We start from the raw sequence: 14,353 nt of genomic DNA on the forward strand, positions 1-14,353 counted from the left end.
ATATTCTAATACCTCGGTTTCCCTCAGTGGTGAGACCGAAGAGCATATTACTTGGAGTGCCTGTGAAAATATTATTTACTGGCTTGAACCAAGTTTTATATTCTCTGTCGCCCGTAAAACTTATTGGCTTTTGCATCCTCAGTACGCTTATTCGTCTCGCTTGAAACCGACATCTCTCGCAAACAATTTGGACCAACAACCATGCCTCGGGAGACCTTTACACCATCTACAGAACTGCCTCGCTTGCGAATGCTCCTTTTCTATTTGATGCTTACAACCACCATTCACTACGCGCACAATTACACTCAGGCCGCAGACTATCCTCCAGTTCCTTTCATCTATGAAAGCCCCAAAGCATATCGCATTGGAATACTCATTTCCTATCCATTTCACACGTTTTGCGGGTTTTATGGATACAGACTGTACATGTCTGGTAAATATCGAAAATCGATTCTGTATCTTGGCAGCTACGCAAGCCTGGGCGTCCGCACGCCAGCTCACTTCTTTGGAGGAGTTCCTCAAATTCCATGGTTCTGGTTTTTGACGATTTTCACGGACTTCTTTGCTGGTGTGGCTTTGGGTGTCTTCTGTTATGAGACATATGCGTCACAAGTTCTTTCTTCTGTCCCAATTGGAGTCTGAATTCATGCTTATGTTACTTTGGATCAAATGTACCTAACCAGCCTTCCCTTGATGTGCGGATCCTATCATAGAAATAAGACAATGGATTCCCCAACATACGCTTGTTGGCGAGCACAGCTCCTGATCCGGACATGTCGAATGCCCACAACGCATACGGGGCTATCCTAACCTTGATGAGATCTCTTGTATATTGGAGACTGTCCATACCACAAACCTACTTTGATAAAAAAATGTAATATGCGAGAGAAGAGAGATATAGGACCTGGTAGTTAGGAATGAAACGGGCATCCACCAGCATATCCTTGCTTCTTTAATTCTGTGGATATGTCCTCCATTTCATCCACTCCGCGTTTCTCCTGGGCAGTGGGGCCAATAGTTCTCAGGTCATATCCGTCTGCTCGCCATAGACCCCAGACTGTCAGAGAAGGTCCGCCAGTTATCCACGGCAAAATTGCCTTGAAGCTCCACCGATTAGAAAAGGTTGGCTTCACATACCAAGGATGGGCAATCCAGAAGTTGGCTGTATAGATTGCGCACCACCTCATGGGCTTCGATGACAGTCATCTCCGATAATGGACGTCCATTTCGGTAATATTTTGTTTCAACAGAACGGGCACGTTGGTAACGATATTTTCTTACTGCTAGAATATAGATTACAGAGAAACCCACGGCAAGATATGCAAGTTGGTGGGTGTTAAAAAACCGGGACCGTCTTAAACATGATGGCAGTGAGACCGGAGACAAAATAGAGAAAGAAGGATAAATGATCATAATATAAGGCTGTTTGCTTGCAAATTGAATACTACTTATATTCCGGAGTGCCCGTGTGGGGCATAAATCAGAATGCCGAGATATTCTAATCAACGACATCAAGACCCGTACGTTGGGGATACTCCCAACAAAGCGAACCTGGGATTATAATTCTTATTATAAAAGATAGGATCCCTTTCCTGGACTTTGTGTGTTCTTGTCTCCAGTCGTCCCCATCCACTGGGATTTCGGAAAATAAAATGGCCAACTTCGCGCTTGATACGCCAACGGTTATCGCAGTTCTAGTGATTTTACTACTTGCATATAAGAACCTGCCATGGGTATGGCATGTGAGTATTTTGCTATAACCGAACCCATAAAAATCACGTCACTAACAAATTATGCACAGTTCCGATTTGTCCGAACGCTTTTGACTCGACTCTTCATCACCCCTGTCACTATCGACCAGCTGAGCCCAGAATGTCTCTTCCTCCCCGCCATTCACCGTACAAGATCGCCCGTGAGCGAATGCGATTACAATATTCACAAATCCAATTCGACATACTTCACCGACATGGATATCTCGCGGGGCAATCTTAGTCTTCTCCTATTCAGCCAGCGCCTGTCGTTCCGTCCAACGCAAAATACTGCAACCATGATCTTAAGTGGCGTACAGTGTGTTTTCCACAGAGAGATCAAACCATATCAACCGTTTGAAGTTTGGTCGCGTGTTCTGAGTTGGGATGAGAAATGGATCTATATCGTGACGCATTTTGTCGTCCGAGGCGCCTATCGACCAAAACAATTCTGCCTCCAAAAAGATAGTGTCGAGATACCATCTCGTTCGAGGGAGCGTGGAGACGGGGTGATGCAAGAAAAGAAGCGCCGAAGCGTATTCGCATCTGCAGTGTCCCGATACGTGTTCAAGCAAGGAAGGAAGACATTCGCCCCAGAAAATATGCTAAAGGAATGTGGCCTGCTTCCGTCTACAGATGCCGAGATGGGCTCTGACCCCACTGGGTCTGACCAAACAAATCCTTCTCGTTTAGTCTGGCGAGAAATTGAGGCAAGACGCAAAAGGGATTTGGAAGTTGCCCAATTGAAAATGGGGTGGGACGGCGTCAACAACTGCTTCGAGGGCGAGATTCATACGGCGCTTGGAAGATATACCGATCTGTTATGGAGATAGCAGAGAGCCGTTTCTTGCGATATATGTCGAATACCAAGTCGAGTACATGGTGAAAACAGGGTATCTTACCAGATACCATACAAAGTGCATATTACAGTTAGTCATCGATGTCCGCATAGATTGTTGAAAAAGGTTTTGTCATTTTTAGAGTTCTCAACATCGGTCATTCATACCATACATTGTTCGTACACCAGATTTCTGTCAATATACCTTATCTTGCTGGCCTACATCCGCCTTGGCCTGGTTGGGCATAGGCCTTAGCATTTCAAGTCATGCTTGTTTCCCTGTAATTTACCTCAGGCCATCGGTTCTCTGTATTTTGCTATCTATCTGAAAGTTCAGCTAGTTTCCGTATCTTTATCTCTCATTCAGTGCCTCTCTCCGGAATATAGCAGGACTCTCCATAGTAATTGGAAATCACCTTCTGCTTTCCCTCTATTCTTATATCATTGATAAATGCGGCCGTTGCATTATGACATGTTTTATGAAACTTCTGGTACATATATTAGTCCTAAGATATATGAATAAGGGGCAGAGATAGTGGTCTTTTGGCCAATTACATTTTACTACCATTTTTGGACCAAAATATTTCCTCGGATGTCGAAAAAGAAATGAATGATCTGAAGAGTTGAGGATTTGGCGTGACCCACACGGCTAACCCAACGCAATGAGAGCCGAGGCCGTCGAGTGATTAGGATATCATAGAAATATCGGCACACCAGCACACCACCCATAGGATTCAACATACGACTCTGATTCTGTTGTGGGAAGAATCGTTACACTATTGCTCTCGAAGACACCACCTTGTACCCTTGCCATGAAGAAACATACAAGGCCATTAACCCATGACACCGAAATGTTTGGTGAGAACTCTGTAGCTAATCCGGAGGATAGCGTTTCAGTGGATAGAGGAAAATATCCACTACGTTCTAAACGCCCGGGTAGACAGCGGCTAGATGCACCAGGTGCTTCTGTTTTATCCCAGGTCAGAATTGTTTGTGTTCACTTAATTCTTTGGAACGGGCTATAGTTAAAACTCAGTAGGAGCGGAGAAACCAACTCCGACAGGCTCAAAAAGTACACAGGGCGAAGCAGAAGGTGATTCTTCATAATGCAACTGTGCGAGTATCCGAACTAGAAGCTCAGATTGAGAAGATCCGAGACGCATTTGCCAACCTTGAGAACGATGCCGATGCCTCTGTCAGTCGTCCAGCAATATATGAGCGACTTAATAAGCTGCGTGCAGCAATTTTTCTACCGCAGTCAGAAAATCCAGGGAAGAGCCCAGCTGCATCTGAAATGGCAAATCACAATCCACCACCTGGTACCTGTGAATATGTGGCTTCTCGGAAATTATTACTACGGCCTGGCTCTACAAATAGACCAGGAGGGACACACTCCCCGCCCAAAGACGAATTTGGAAATGCAATTTACCCTCCGAATCGCCGGATTACAAGGCGTGTTCTTGGAAGCATGGCGATAGCTGATAGGTCCTTGGATGGGGATACAGACTTTCATCAACAGAAAGTACTTAAGACATTTGGGCTTGGGGGTCAATGGTTCGACTGTCGAGATGTTGAAGGATATCTAAGCGAGCGCGGAGTATCCATGAAACAACACTGTGCACTTCCTAAGATATCGGGAAGGAAAGCAGATCGCATCCTTTATCTTGATTTATTCTGTCGTAGTGAGTTCGAAGATGTTGTGATAGGTTGCCGAGATATACTTACAAAACGACAGAACTATTACACAGTACTGTCATTCTAGGTCGAGTACCGGGGTTCTACAAGACTGATGTTGAATATACGTTTGCTTCCTCGCTGCATCGCGATATCTCATCGCCATTATGTTAAGAGCTAATTCAAATGCTGGGAAGCACACACCTTACAGGTCAGGTTCTTGCGTGGTATCAGCACAAGGCGACATATAATGGCTGTCAGCTGGAATCAATGGAAGCCTTGATCTAGGATTTCAGTAGCGCAAATTGTGCGATTGAAATAGATAATTATAAAAAAGGCTCTGCAGTAAGACGGAGGGACGTGTCATGGGTCATGATCTGATTGTGGACTTTTGTTCGGTAAAATAGACCCGTTCTCCTTTTTATCATATGACTCTTGTTCGAGCGTTGTTTCTGGGAATGATAAGCCGAGAGACCGGAACTATTAACATACTTCCAATGTTGCATCATTCAGTTCCCATACAGTGGCACATCCCGTAAACGCAGTGAAAAGTCCAAAAGGACCCCATGCATGCATTGTCTCGGTCCGAGTAATACCAAAATTGAGCAGATTCTAGTAAATAGAAGCAATCGTCACGACAGTACCTCGGGGCCGACGATATGTCGGCATATTATTCAAGACTGCACGGTGATGATTATTATATTTACTACCACCAGTGCTGATGCAAGTACAATCCACACATATTATAATGCTGCAGACAGATCTTGTCACGAGGCCATGAACTGCTTGCTTATTTGGGGTTATTTTCTCAATCTGCACGAGTCAACCAGACTGCATGAGACTGCATGGCTACTTTTTGACATTCAGGATGAGTTTCTATTGGCCTGATTTTTCAGACGAGCATATTTGCGAATGTTTGAAAACAATTTTCAATGGTAAGTAGTCGTTTGACTTTGAAGCCCCCTTTAAGCCAAGGCTCGAGTTCCTTATAGATACCACCTAAGGGCCACCATAGGAAAGTAATGGCGATAGTAGTCATAGCCCAGATAGAAATGATTTGGAAACCCAGTTCCCATATATACGGCTTAGGGTCACGATGACCCAATGGCTTTCTCTGGTCTTTGTGAGGATAACATATATCTAATCCACGAAATAGCACCATCTGCGACTGGAAGATGAGAGAGTAACCCCGTCAACGCCTATGCAGTCTGCGATGGTATTAAAGCCTGCCGCTCTTGGTCAGGCAATTGGTATGATAGGAGAGACTCGCTCCAACCGCCATCGTCATTTTAACAAGGGTCCTAGAATTTTCCCTGGTCGTAAGCTTTCTTCTCTTGCCACTGCCGGCAACACATCAACTAATGACCATGCAGAACAGTATCCTATGATTATGCTTACGTACATTGTAGCTCGTATTTTCCAGACATTTTCGACTGTATCCAACTATAATAGTAAAGAGCGGACAGAAAGAATCAGCATGACATTCGAGAACGAATATAGGGTCTTGGTTGGGCTAAGCTGAACTTTCCCCAGACGTGGATTCAACATCTTATGTGAGGAAGATCTACAAGAACCGATCAGAGCACATTTGCAAATGTCATTGATCTCAATTTGATAACTATCAATGGACAAGAGTGGGAAACATTCTGCTGAACCGGTAGACTCAACCCTTCTATAACCAAGTCAGCCAGCTTCAAAGAAAGCCAATCATATCAACCTTGAAACCAACCTTTTCATGAGGCTTCCTAAGCTCAAAGAATACATTCTCATATTTCCTCATCTTGTATGGCGCCGTCCTTAGAAGTGCCTCCTTCCGCTTTCTAGTCCAGCCCTTGACACTCCTTAGGTGTTGCAAACCACGAATGGTGCCAGCCATCGGATCCAGAAGTTGACTGACATCCCTATTTGCAGGACTAAAAAAAAGCGGGTCATGAACGGTATCCCCTTCCAGTCTGTATTCTTCCTCCAGTGCGAGGTGCTCCTTCTCAGGTGCTGTTTTGGACGGGTCGTATGGAGATTTGTGTCGCCCGACCTCGTCGTCTGTGCCTGATTGGCAGGTTTCTGCTCGTTCGGGGTTAAGAATACACCTTTCTAGGATGCGCTCCTCTGTCTGAGGTCTTTTCTGTGCTTGGATATAACACGTGCTGCGAAGGGGATGTGAGTGTATGGGGTAGGTAGTGGTGGCTGCTTGAATTGCTCGATTCAGGGGCGTGAAGTTCTTCATGGTTTTCGATTGTGGTTGCTATCAGGTCGATGGATCTGTGATGCGAAGTTCAGGGCGGAGAGATTGACGTTTGTAGATTTAGGAGTTTACCCCGGACTTATATCCCAGTTGGGAATGACATCATCATTTTTGGAGGCGTCGCCTTCGGGGCTTATGGTTGTTCCTTCCATGGTTCAGAGCGGTAGCCCAATCTGGAAATTGAAATCATGTGGAGTGCCCACCTGGGAGTATAAGCCTCCCCGCCCGCCCCCAACTCTTCCTCCTTCAAGCTTCAAATCCGTATTTGGGATCACGTTCTACTGGCTATTCGCAGAGCTCCATTGCAACCCTGCAGTGAATAAGGAGTTCGATGCGTAAATGACACCAGCTCCCATATATTACCGAAATTTGTAAACATTGAGCTATGACGGCTTGGGGGCCGAAGAGTGTTGTATATGCCCCGTATGCATCAAAGGTCTCTTGCACAAAGTATATGCTTTTTTTACCATCTTCATATACACCTCAAAAGACATCATCCGAAAGAAAAGACACATTCACAAACAAGGAGATAGTTCGGATTATGTATTTAAATGCTGTACAAGAACCTGGGGTTTCGATCACCCATTTCCTGGATATCCTGCTCCGACAGCGACGATATTTTCTCATCCTCCAGACCCTGGGCTCTGCGTTTGTTGATAAAACGATAGGAAATCCACATGAAACCGTACACGAGACCCGCAAATGCCACCATACCTAAAGTGACAGCGTTACCACGGACAAAGCGCGGGCCTTCGGAATTGGGATACAAGAAAGGAGACATGACTCCGCTGATGTTTCCAAACGTAAGCTGCAGGCCGGTTGCGTAGGTGCGTTTTGCGTATCGTGGCAGGTTTGTAGGCAACCAGGCGAGAGGTAAACCAACAGCAACGTAAAGCCCCAGAGCAACCATCAAGGCACCGAAGTAATGAACACCCGAGGATGAGTCTGAAATCAAGATGCCATAGCCAACAACTGAGATAGTGCAGAAGAGACATATGAAAAATGCACGGTGTTGGGTTCGATCGCTCAACCAGGCAACGCCCAAATAGGCGATGGCACCCAGTCCATAGCAAGGGATTGTCAATGCCTGGACCTCGGCGGTGGTCCAGTTGCCCATGCCTTTGATAATAGTAGGTAGGAAGGTGCTATATCCATAGAGCATGGTATCGATACCAAACTGACCAAAGGAGAACGCCCAGATCTTCCAGTCTAAGACGCCCTCTTTCACATCCGCCCAGTGGAACTTCTGCGCAGACTCTGTCTGGCCGATATAACGACTCCGGCGGAGGGCAACAAGCGCCCGCTCCTCTTTGTTGAGATAGTAAGCTGTATCCGGGTCATCTGCCAAGGCGAACCAGGTTACCACTCCAAGTAGAACTGTCGGGATTCCCTCGATGATCATGATCCAGCGCCAGCCTCTCAATCCACAGATGCCGTCCATAAACCCAATGCCGTAAGCCAGTAACCCGCCAAAGGCTCCGGCAATAGCAGCACTGCTAAACAGGTAACTTGTTCGCAAGGCAATCTCGCGTTTGCTATAGAAAATAGTGAGGTAGGTTATAAAGCCTGGGAAAAGTCCTGCTTCTACGACTCCAAGAAGGATTCGGCAGGCAACCAAGCCGCCATAATTCTGAGTGATTCCTGTGAGGGTTGCAACGATACCCCACATCACTGAGATTGTGGCTATATACCGAGATGGCCTTAGTTTCTTCAGTACCAGATTTGAAGGGACCTCGAAGAACTAAACATTAGGGTTAGCGTCCGTGCGGTGACTGAATTGCGTGATATACATACACAGTAGGTCACAAAAAGGATAGACACGGAGACTTGATACTGGTTGCCAACGAGTCCCAAGTCCTCTTCCAAACCGTATAATCGTGCATTTCCAATATTGACTGCATATTCAAGTCAGCCAATGTCAGTTGCAAGCGCAAAGGGATGAGTCAGGCACCCCACCCCCACGTACCTCGATCTAGGAAACTGAAGAGATACAACAACACCACAACAGGAAGGATATGCAGGTCAATCTTTCTAATCAGAGTCTTCTCGATCTGTTGCTCGTGAAGAGTTGGCCCTAAGTTGATTTCATCCGGCACATTTTGGTCATTAGGTGAACCGGGGTCAGGCTCAGCATGGCCCATGGTGAGAAGCCAAATATCAGATAGAAAGAATAAAAGAGGACGAATGGACTCGGCCCCTGGGCCTAGGTGTTTCCGGAGGTCACTTCAATTATGTCTCAAGGCTAAGGGAACAATCTCAGGCAAAAAGCCAAAAGCGAAAAGGAAGAATTAAAGTTGCCAAGCGCCAAGAGGTTGGATAAGGACGTCGGGACCTTGGCAGCCGATTGATAAGAGAAGTGCCTATGAAGTGCCTATGTACATAGGCAGTTTTGTTTCTCCTATTTCTTCGGATTATGTTTAAAAAAATTACATCATAATTTTAACATGGAGATATTCAACCAATTCATAAGGTACCATGGTAGTCCTGAGTATACATATATATGTAGACCTTGAAGTTGCATAGGATGATGTAAGACGATGCCTGCGAACATGCAGAGCCTGCCAATACACAGTCAAGTCAAACATAGCAAGCCACTAGTCTAGAGATCTCCGTAGGACATATTATAACAAGTGCCTTTTCTGGAAGGTATCAAAAGTCTACATTGACAGAGCAAAATAGGAAGGTCACCAGATCACAATGGACCGGCCTAGCCAGCTTACCTAATTAGAAAATCCGGCCCCGGGGCTGTCATTTTTGCCTATTTGTGCCTATTATTTGCTGCAAAGAGGAACTATTACTTTCTTACTCTTTCTGCACCATATTCAATTAGGATTGATATCTGCCATGAACGGAACTTTTTCCCCCTGCAATTCTGTTCACCCCGCAATGCACTGCTGACGGACGCACATCTCTCATGATTTCACTTCTCATTATGAGAAATCCTGCACGTCAACTCGTTTTATAGAGTTTCCCAAACGACTCCTGAATTAGCTGTTCAAACGTTTGCTTTCCTTTCTCTGCCGTACGAAGAGGTCTGGAGCAACGGCATCCTCTCTTTCTGTTCTTCTGGGTCTCGCACAATCAAAACCCATCAAAATCAAAAAGTACCGCTTCAACCAATGGCGGATCTAGTCACTCCTTCCTTTGGGAAGGTAACCTCATCCAAAACACTTGATGGCCATACTGGCTTCATTTGGGACGTGGCCCTTTCCGCCAATGGTGAAATCCTCGCCTCTGTCTCCAATGACATGATGATCCGTCTATGGAACGCCAACACCGGTCTCCAGCGGGGCACCGCAAAAGACAACGGCCATTCCAACTGGGTGCGCTGTGTGCGATTTTCCCCCACGGGCCGATTCTTGGCCACTGCCTCCGATGATATGACTATTCGCATCAGCGACGTGAACAACGGGTTCACCTACCGCATGCTGCAGGGCCACACCGGCAGAGTGCGAGCGGTGGAATTTTCCCCCGATGGAAGAACCATCGCTTCGGCCTCAGATGATTTTACCGTACGATTGTGGAATGTGAGCTCTGGTTCGCTGCTCAAAACCCTCAATGAGCACTCGGGCTGGGTACGCGCTGTGGCCTTTTCGCCTGACGGGAAGACTCTCGCTTCAACCTCGGACGACAATACGATTCGCCTCTGGGACACAACCACCGGCAATGAAATCCATCGACTAATTTCCCATGAATCCTCAATCAGGGCTGTCTGCTTCTCTCCTGATGGGAAGTTGCTGGCGTCGGGGTCGCAGGACAAAGACCTGCGCATCTGGAATACTACTTCTGGCGCCTTGCTCAATGTCCTCCAGGGACACTCTGGGCCTCTGCGCGTGATCGCATTTTCTAGTGATGGGAACCTGGTGGCATCAGCGGCCGACGACTTAACCATCCGTGTATGGGCTGTGCCATTAGGGTTTGCGTGCGTCCGTGTCTTAACGGGCTATTCGGGGTGGGTTCGGGCCATTACTTTGTCGCACGACGAGAAAATGGTGGTCTACACGTCTGATGACATGACTATCAAGATCTGGAGCTCGGCGTGATTCTCTCTCGTAGAGGGAAGATCATTTTCGTTGACACGGGCGTTTGTGTCTTTTTTTTTTGTTTGAGATACCCACCAATGTTCTTGATTCTTCGGATTAAATGCAATTCCTTGTGATTAGCATTCAACTTATTTAATTAATCAAAGGCCGGAACTAAACTGGTCTCCTTTACCTGGTTTGAACAGTTGGGTCGAAGCCGCTAGAGCCGGCCAAGATCGTCCCCTCCATTCAATACTTACCTGTGGACGCCAACTTCTCAAGCCCAAAATGCCTACTCATGCAAAAATGCCAGACACTGAAAGGTGCGGGGTTTGCTGCAGATCCGGCTTCGCAATGTTTGCACTAGTATGACTCACTCGGAATCTTCTATCTACATAGGTAGCCTATCACGCAATGGGACAGCCCTGTCGCAAACGCTTAATTGGTCTGGTATCAAATCAGGCAAGGATGGACACCCTAACTTCCATCGTGGCTCGATTTGATGGAATATACCCTTCAACATTGCTATCTTTCCAATATCTTTATTGTCTGAGACTATGGGCCAACTAATTTCAAATGGCGATCCTCGAGTCTATGATGGAATCAACAACAAACCCGCAATCACAGAAAATGCTCTCCAAGAAACCGCCGAGATACGACAAAGCCACCAATCCTTGACCATTGACTTTGAAGGAAACGACCCCGGAAACCCATTGAACTGGCCCGGATCAAAGAAATGGAGCATAACACTTGTTGTCTCTCTTTCCGTGTTTTTAATGCCACTGTCTTCGTCAATTGTCGCGCCCGAGTTGAGCACCATCAAAGACGAACTGTACATGGGCAGCTCACTAGAAGCAGTCCTAGTCCTCTCAACCTTCGTCCTGACCTACTGTCTTGGCCCTTTGATACTCGGCCCATTGAGCGAGATATTTGGAAGAGCCGCAGTCTTGCACTCGGGGAATTCTTTCTACCTGATCTTTAACCTGGTATGTGGGTTCGCTCGAAATAAAGGTGAGTTACTCGCTTCTCGTCTACTCAGTGGCATTGGAGGCGCCGGTGGACTGGTTGTGAGTATCCCCCTTCCTCTACGCCTAGGTCATGCTCTAATGCACCAAACATAGGTGGGTGCGGGCATCATTAGCGACTGTTTTCCCAAAGAAGAGCGCGGCTGGGTTATTGCCATCTACAATCTTGGGCCTGTCTTTGGACCTTCTCTGGGCGCTGTCGTTGGAGGGTTTATCACCCAATACACGACATGGCGCTGGGCATTCTGGGCAACGTCTATCTTTGACGGGGCCTTGATCGTGCTTGGTTTACTTGTTATGGAGGAGACATATCCACCCGTCATCCTTGCGAGGAGAAAAGCGAAGATGTTGAAAACGGCTTCGACAAACTCTCCCCTACTGAAGACACCTTACGAGAAACCCGACCAGACTGTCGGCCAGTTATACCGCAACTCTCTTCTCCGACCGCTGCAGCTCTTAAGAGTGCAGCCCATCGTTCAAATCCTAGCCATCTTTTACGCCTATCTATATGGGCTGATGTACCTTGTACTCTCAACATTCACAACTTTGTGGGAAGAGAAATACCACCAGCCCGCCGGCCCAGCTAGTCTAAACTACCTCGCACTGGGAATCGGATATTTCCTCGGCTCGCAGGTATGCGGGTTCCTCGCGGATCCAATTTACCGAGCCCTGAAGAAGAAGCATGACGACAATGGCAAACCAGAATTCAGAGTAGTTCTCATGTTCCCCGCTTCGATCCTTGCCCCAGTCGGTCTGCTGTGGTACGGATGGGGAGCGCAGGCCGTCACACATTGGATTGTGCCTGATCTTGGCATCGGGCTGTTCGCCGGCGCTGCGATGATTCTGTTCCAATGTACTAGTGCATATCTGTATGAGGCTTTTACTTTGTATGCGGCTAGTGCGACGGGTGCTGTTTACATTCTTCGTGGACTGACGGGGTTTGGATTTCCTCTATTCGGTCCAAGGATGTATCAGTCGTTGGGTTATGGATGGGGGACTACGATGCTTGCTCTTGTTGCTGTTGTTATGGGCTGCCCAGTACCTATTGTTCTTTGGAGATATGGTGAGCGACTTAGAGCTCGGAGTAGTTATGCTACTGGATAAAGTATGGATGGCTTAAAAGCTATAATTCATTTCACTTTCTACGTATTACGCAAGGATACTCTATGAAACAGGATATTTTGGGCAACACGTTAATGCATAAAGCTAGTATGAATCTACGTAACCTCGGTACAATCCACCTCCGCATTTCACACCGAGGCTTAGCTGTCCCCCCAGCTTTGGACTTGAATTCTGTAACCTTCCAACTACCAACGATTTACAACGATTTACAATGTCTGACAACTACGGCAGCTATCAAACGGAGATCTACGGCAAGGGTGCCCTGATGGACATCCTGCCCGGTGTGACTACCGACCCCCGCAAGCTAGAGGAGCAAGCTCGAGAGTCTCTAGGCGTTCGCGCATTCAATTATGTCGCCGGCGGAGCAGGCGAGAAAGCGACAATGGATAGTAACCGGCTAGCATTTCGGCAGTGGAAGCTGTAGGGTTCTAGATTCTCACAACGATACTCAGAAACTAACAGATGCCGATAGAATCCCCCGGATGATGCGAAATGTGAGTTGGGGCAATATACAATGAACTACGAGTACGTTCTCGCTTACTGATGACATACCTAGACACCCGAGCAAGACGTTTCGGTTGAGCTCTTCGGTCAGAAATACGATAATCCCCTTATTGTGGCACCGGTCGGCGTACAGGGTATCTTCCACGAAGACAAGGAGACAGGTCTCGCAGAAGTATGCGAGGAAGTCGGGGTGCCGTATACAATGAGCACGGCGAGCACTAGCTCGATTGAAGATGTTGCGACCGCCAACAAGGACGGGAAGCGATGGTATCAGCTGTACTGGCCGAGGGACAACGATGTTACGCTGTCGCTACTAAAGCGGGCGAAAGAGAACGGGTTCTCGGTTCTGGTCGTTACCTTGGATACCTGGTCGCTAGCGTGGCGACCGGCTGATTTGGATAACGCTTATGTACCCTTTATCAAGGGGGTGGGGAATCAGGTCGGGTTTAGCGATCCTGTTTTCCGCGCAAAGTTCGAGAAGGAGACTGGATCGAAGGTTGAGGAAAATATCATTGGTGCTTCGCGGGCGTGGATCGGTGACATTTTCGCTGGAAGTCCGCATTCGTGGGAGGATTTGGGTTTCCTGCGGAATAATTGGGATGGACCGATTGTCTTGAAGGGAATTCAGCATGTGGATGATGCGAGGCTAGCGCTGAAATATGGGTGTGATGGGATTGTGGTATCAAATCATGGTGGTAAGTGGTTCTTTAGCCTGAGGGGTTTTTTCCATGCCCTTCTCTAATAATTTTCGTCCAGGCCGTCAAGTCGATGGCGCTATCGGGTCCCTGGACGTTCTTCCGGAGATAGTCGATGCAGTCGGGGACAAGATGACGGTACTTTTTGACTCCGGGATTCGGACAGGTTCGGATGTGATTAAGGCACTGTGTTTGGGAGCCAAAGCAGTTCTTGTTGGTCGACCGGTGATTTACGGATTGAGCATTCAGGGCCGAGATGGGGCCAGACAGGTTCTCAAGGGTCTTTTGACCGATTTGTGGCAGAACATGGGCCTATCGGGAATCCGGACGGTGAAAGATTGCGACAGAAATCAGATTCGCAAGGTGCAGTACGGAGGTGACGTGAAAGCGATGATGTAGAGCGTAGAGAGAGGAACGGACGTGTATAGAAAATGTTGGGAGTCGATCACATGTGAATGGCCGATCTTCAATAGTTGGGATATC

General features: G+C 47.2%; 7 protein-coding genes across 7 annotated transcripts; 5 read left to right on the forward strand and 2 right to left on the reverse strand.

The window, feature by feature from the left end:
- Positions 1-201: 201 nt before the first annotated feature.
- On the forward strand, positions 202-642 carry N7537_004254 (uncharacterized protein; the record flags this gene model as incomplete). Its single annotated transcript, XM_056895311.1, has 1 exon — positions 202-642. The coding sequence occupies one exon, from the start codon at positions 202-204 to the stop codon at positions 640-642; it is 441 nt and encodes a 146-aa protein (XP_056755059.1).
- Positions 643-1,652: 1,010 nt separating this feature from the next.
- Positions 1,653-2,581, forward strand: N7537_004255 (acyl-CoA thioesterase; the record flags this gene model as incomplete). The annotated part of the gene is made up of 2 exons (XM_056895312.1): positions 1,653-1,742; positions 1,802-2,581. The coding sequence occupies 2 exons, from the start codon at positions 1,653-1,655 to the stop codon at positions 2,579-2,581; spliced, it is 870 nt and encodes a 289-aa protein (XP_056755060.1).
- A 3,372-nt stretch (positions 2,582-5,953) lies between these two features.
- Positions 5,954-6,484, reverse strand: N7537_004256 (uncharacterized protein; the record flags this gene model as incomplete). The annotated part of the gene is made up of 1 exon (XM_056895313.1): positions 5,954-6,484. One exon carries the CDS (start codon positions 6,482-6,484, stop codon positions 5,954-5,956), a length of 531 nt encoding a protein of 176 aa, XP_056755061.1.
- Positions 6,485-7,049: 565 nt separating this feature from the next.
- N7537_004257 (putative MFS transporter) lies at positions 7,050-8,643 on the reverse strand (the record flags this gene model as incomplete). Its single annotated transcript, XM_056895314.1, has 3 exons — positions 7,050-8,243; positions 8,297-8,397; positions 8,469-8,643. The coding sequence occupies 3 exons, from the start codon at positions 8,641-8,643 to the stop codon at positions 7,050-7,052; spliced, it is 1,470 nt and encodes a 489-aa protein (XP_056755062.1).
- A 978-nt stretch (positions 8,644-9,621) lies between these two features.
- N7537_004258 (WD40 repeat domain-containing protein) lies at positions 9,622-10,545 on the forward strand (the record flags this gene model as incomplete). The annotated part of the gene is made up of 1 exon (XM_056895315.1): positions 9,622-10,545. The coding sequence occupies one exon, from the start codon at positions 9,622-9,624 to the stop codon at positions 10,543-10,545; it is 924 nt and encodes a 307-aa protein (XP_056755063.1).
- A 536-nt stretch (positions 10,546-11,081) lies between these two features.
- Positions 11,082-12,653, forward strand: N7537_004259 (MFS transporter; the record flags this gene model as incomplete). Its single annotated transcript, XM_056895316.1, has 2 exons — positions 11,082-11,591; positions 11,646-12,653. 2 exons carry the CDS (start codon positions 11,082-11,084, stop codon positions 12,651-12,653), a joined length of 1,518 nt encoding a protein of 505 aa, XP_056755064.1.
- A 229-nt stretch (positions 12,654-12,882) lies between these two features.
- Positions 12,883-14,269, forward strand: N7537_004260 (lactate 2-monooxygenase; the record flags this gene model as incomplete). Its single annotated transcript, XM_056895317.1, has 4 exons — positions 12,883-13,091; positions 13,144-13,165; positions 13,228-13,870; positions 13,932-14,269. The coding sequence occupies 4 exons, from the start codon at positions 12,883-12,885 to the stop codon at positions 14,267-14,269; spliced, it is 1,212 nt and encodes a 403-aa protein (XP_056755065.1).
- Between the last annotated feature and the right edge of the window lie 84 nt (positions 14,270-14,353).

The sequence above is a fragment of the Penicillium hordei genome, assembly GCF_028827395.1.
Source record: "Penicillium hordei strain IBT 12815 chromosome Unknown utg000002l_segment0_segment0, whole genome shotgun sequence".
Lineage (NCBI taxonomy): Eukaryota > Fungi > Ascomycota > Eurotiomycetes > Eurotiales > Aspergillaceae > Penicillium > Penicillium hordei.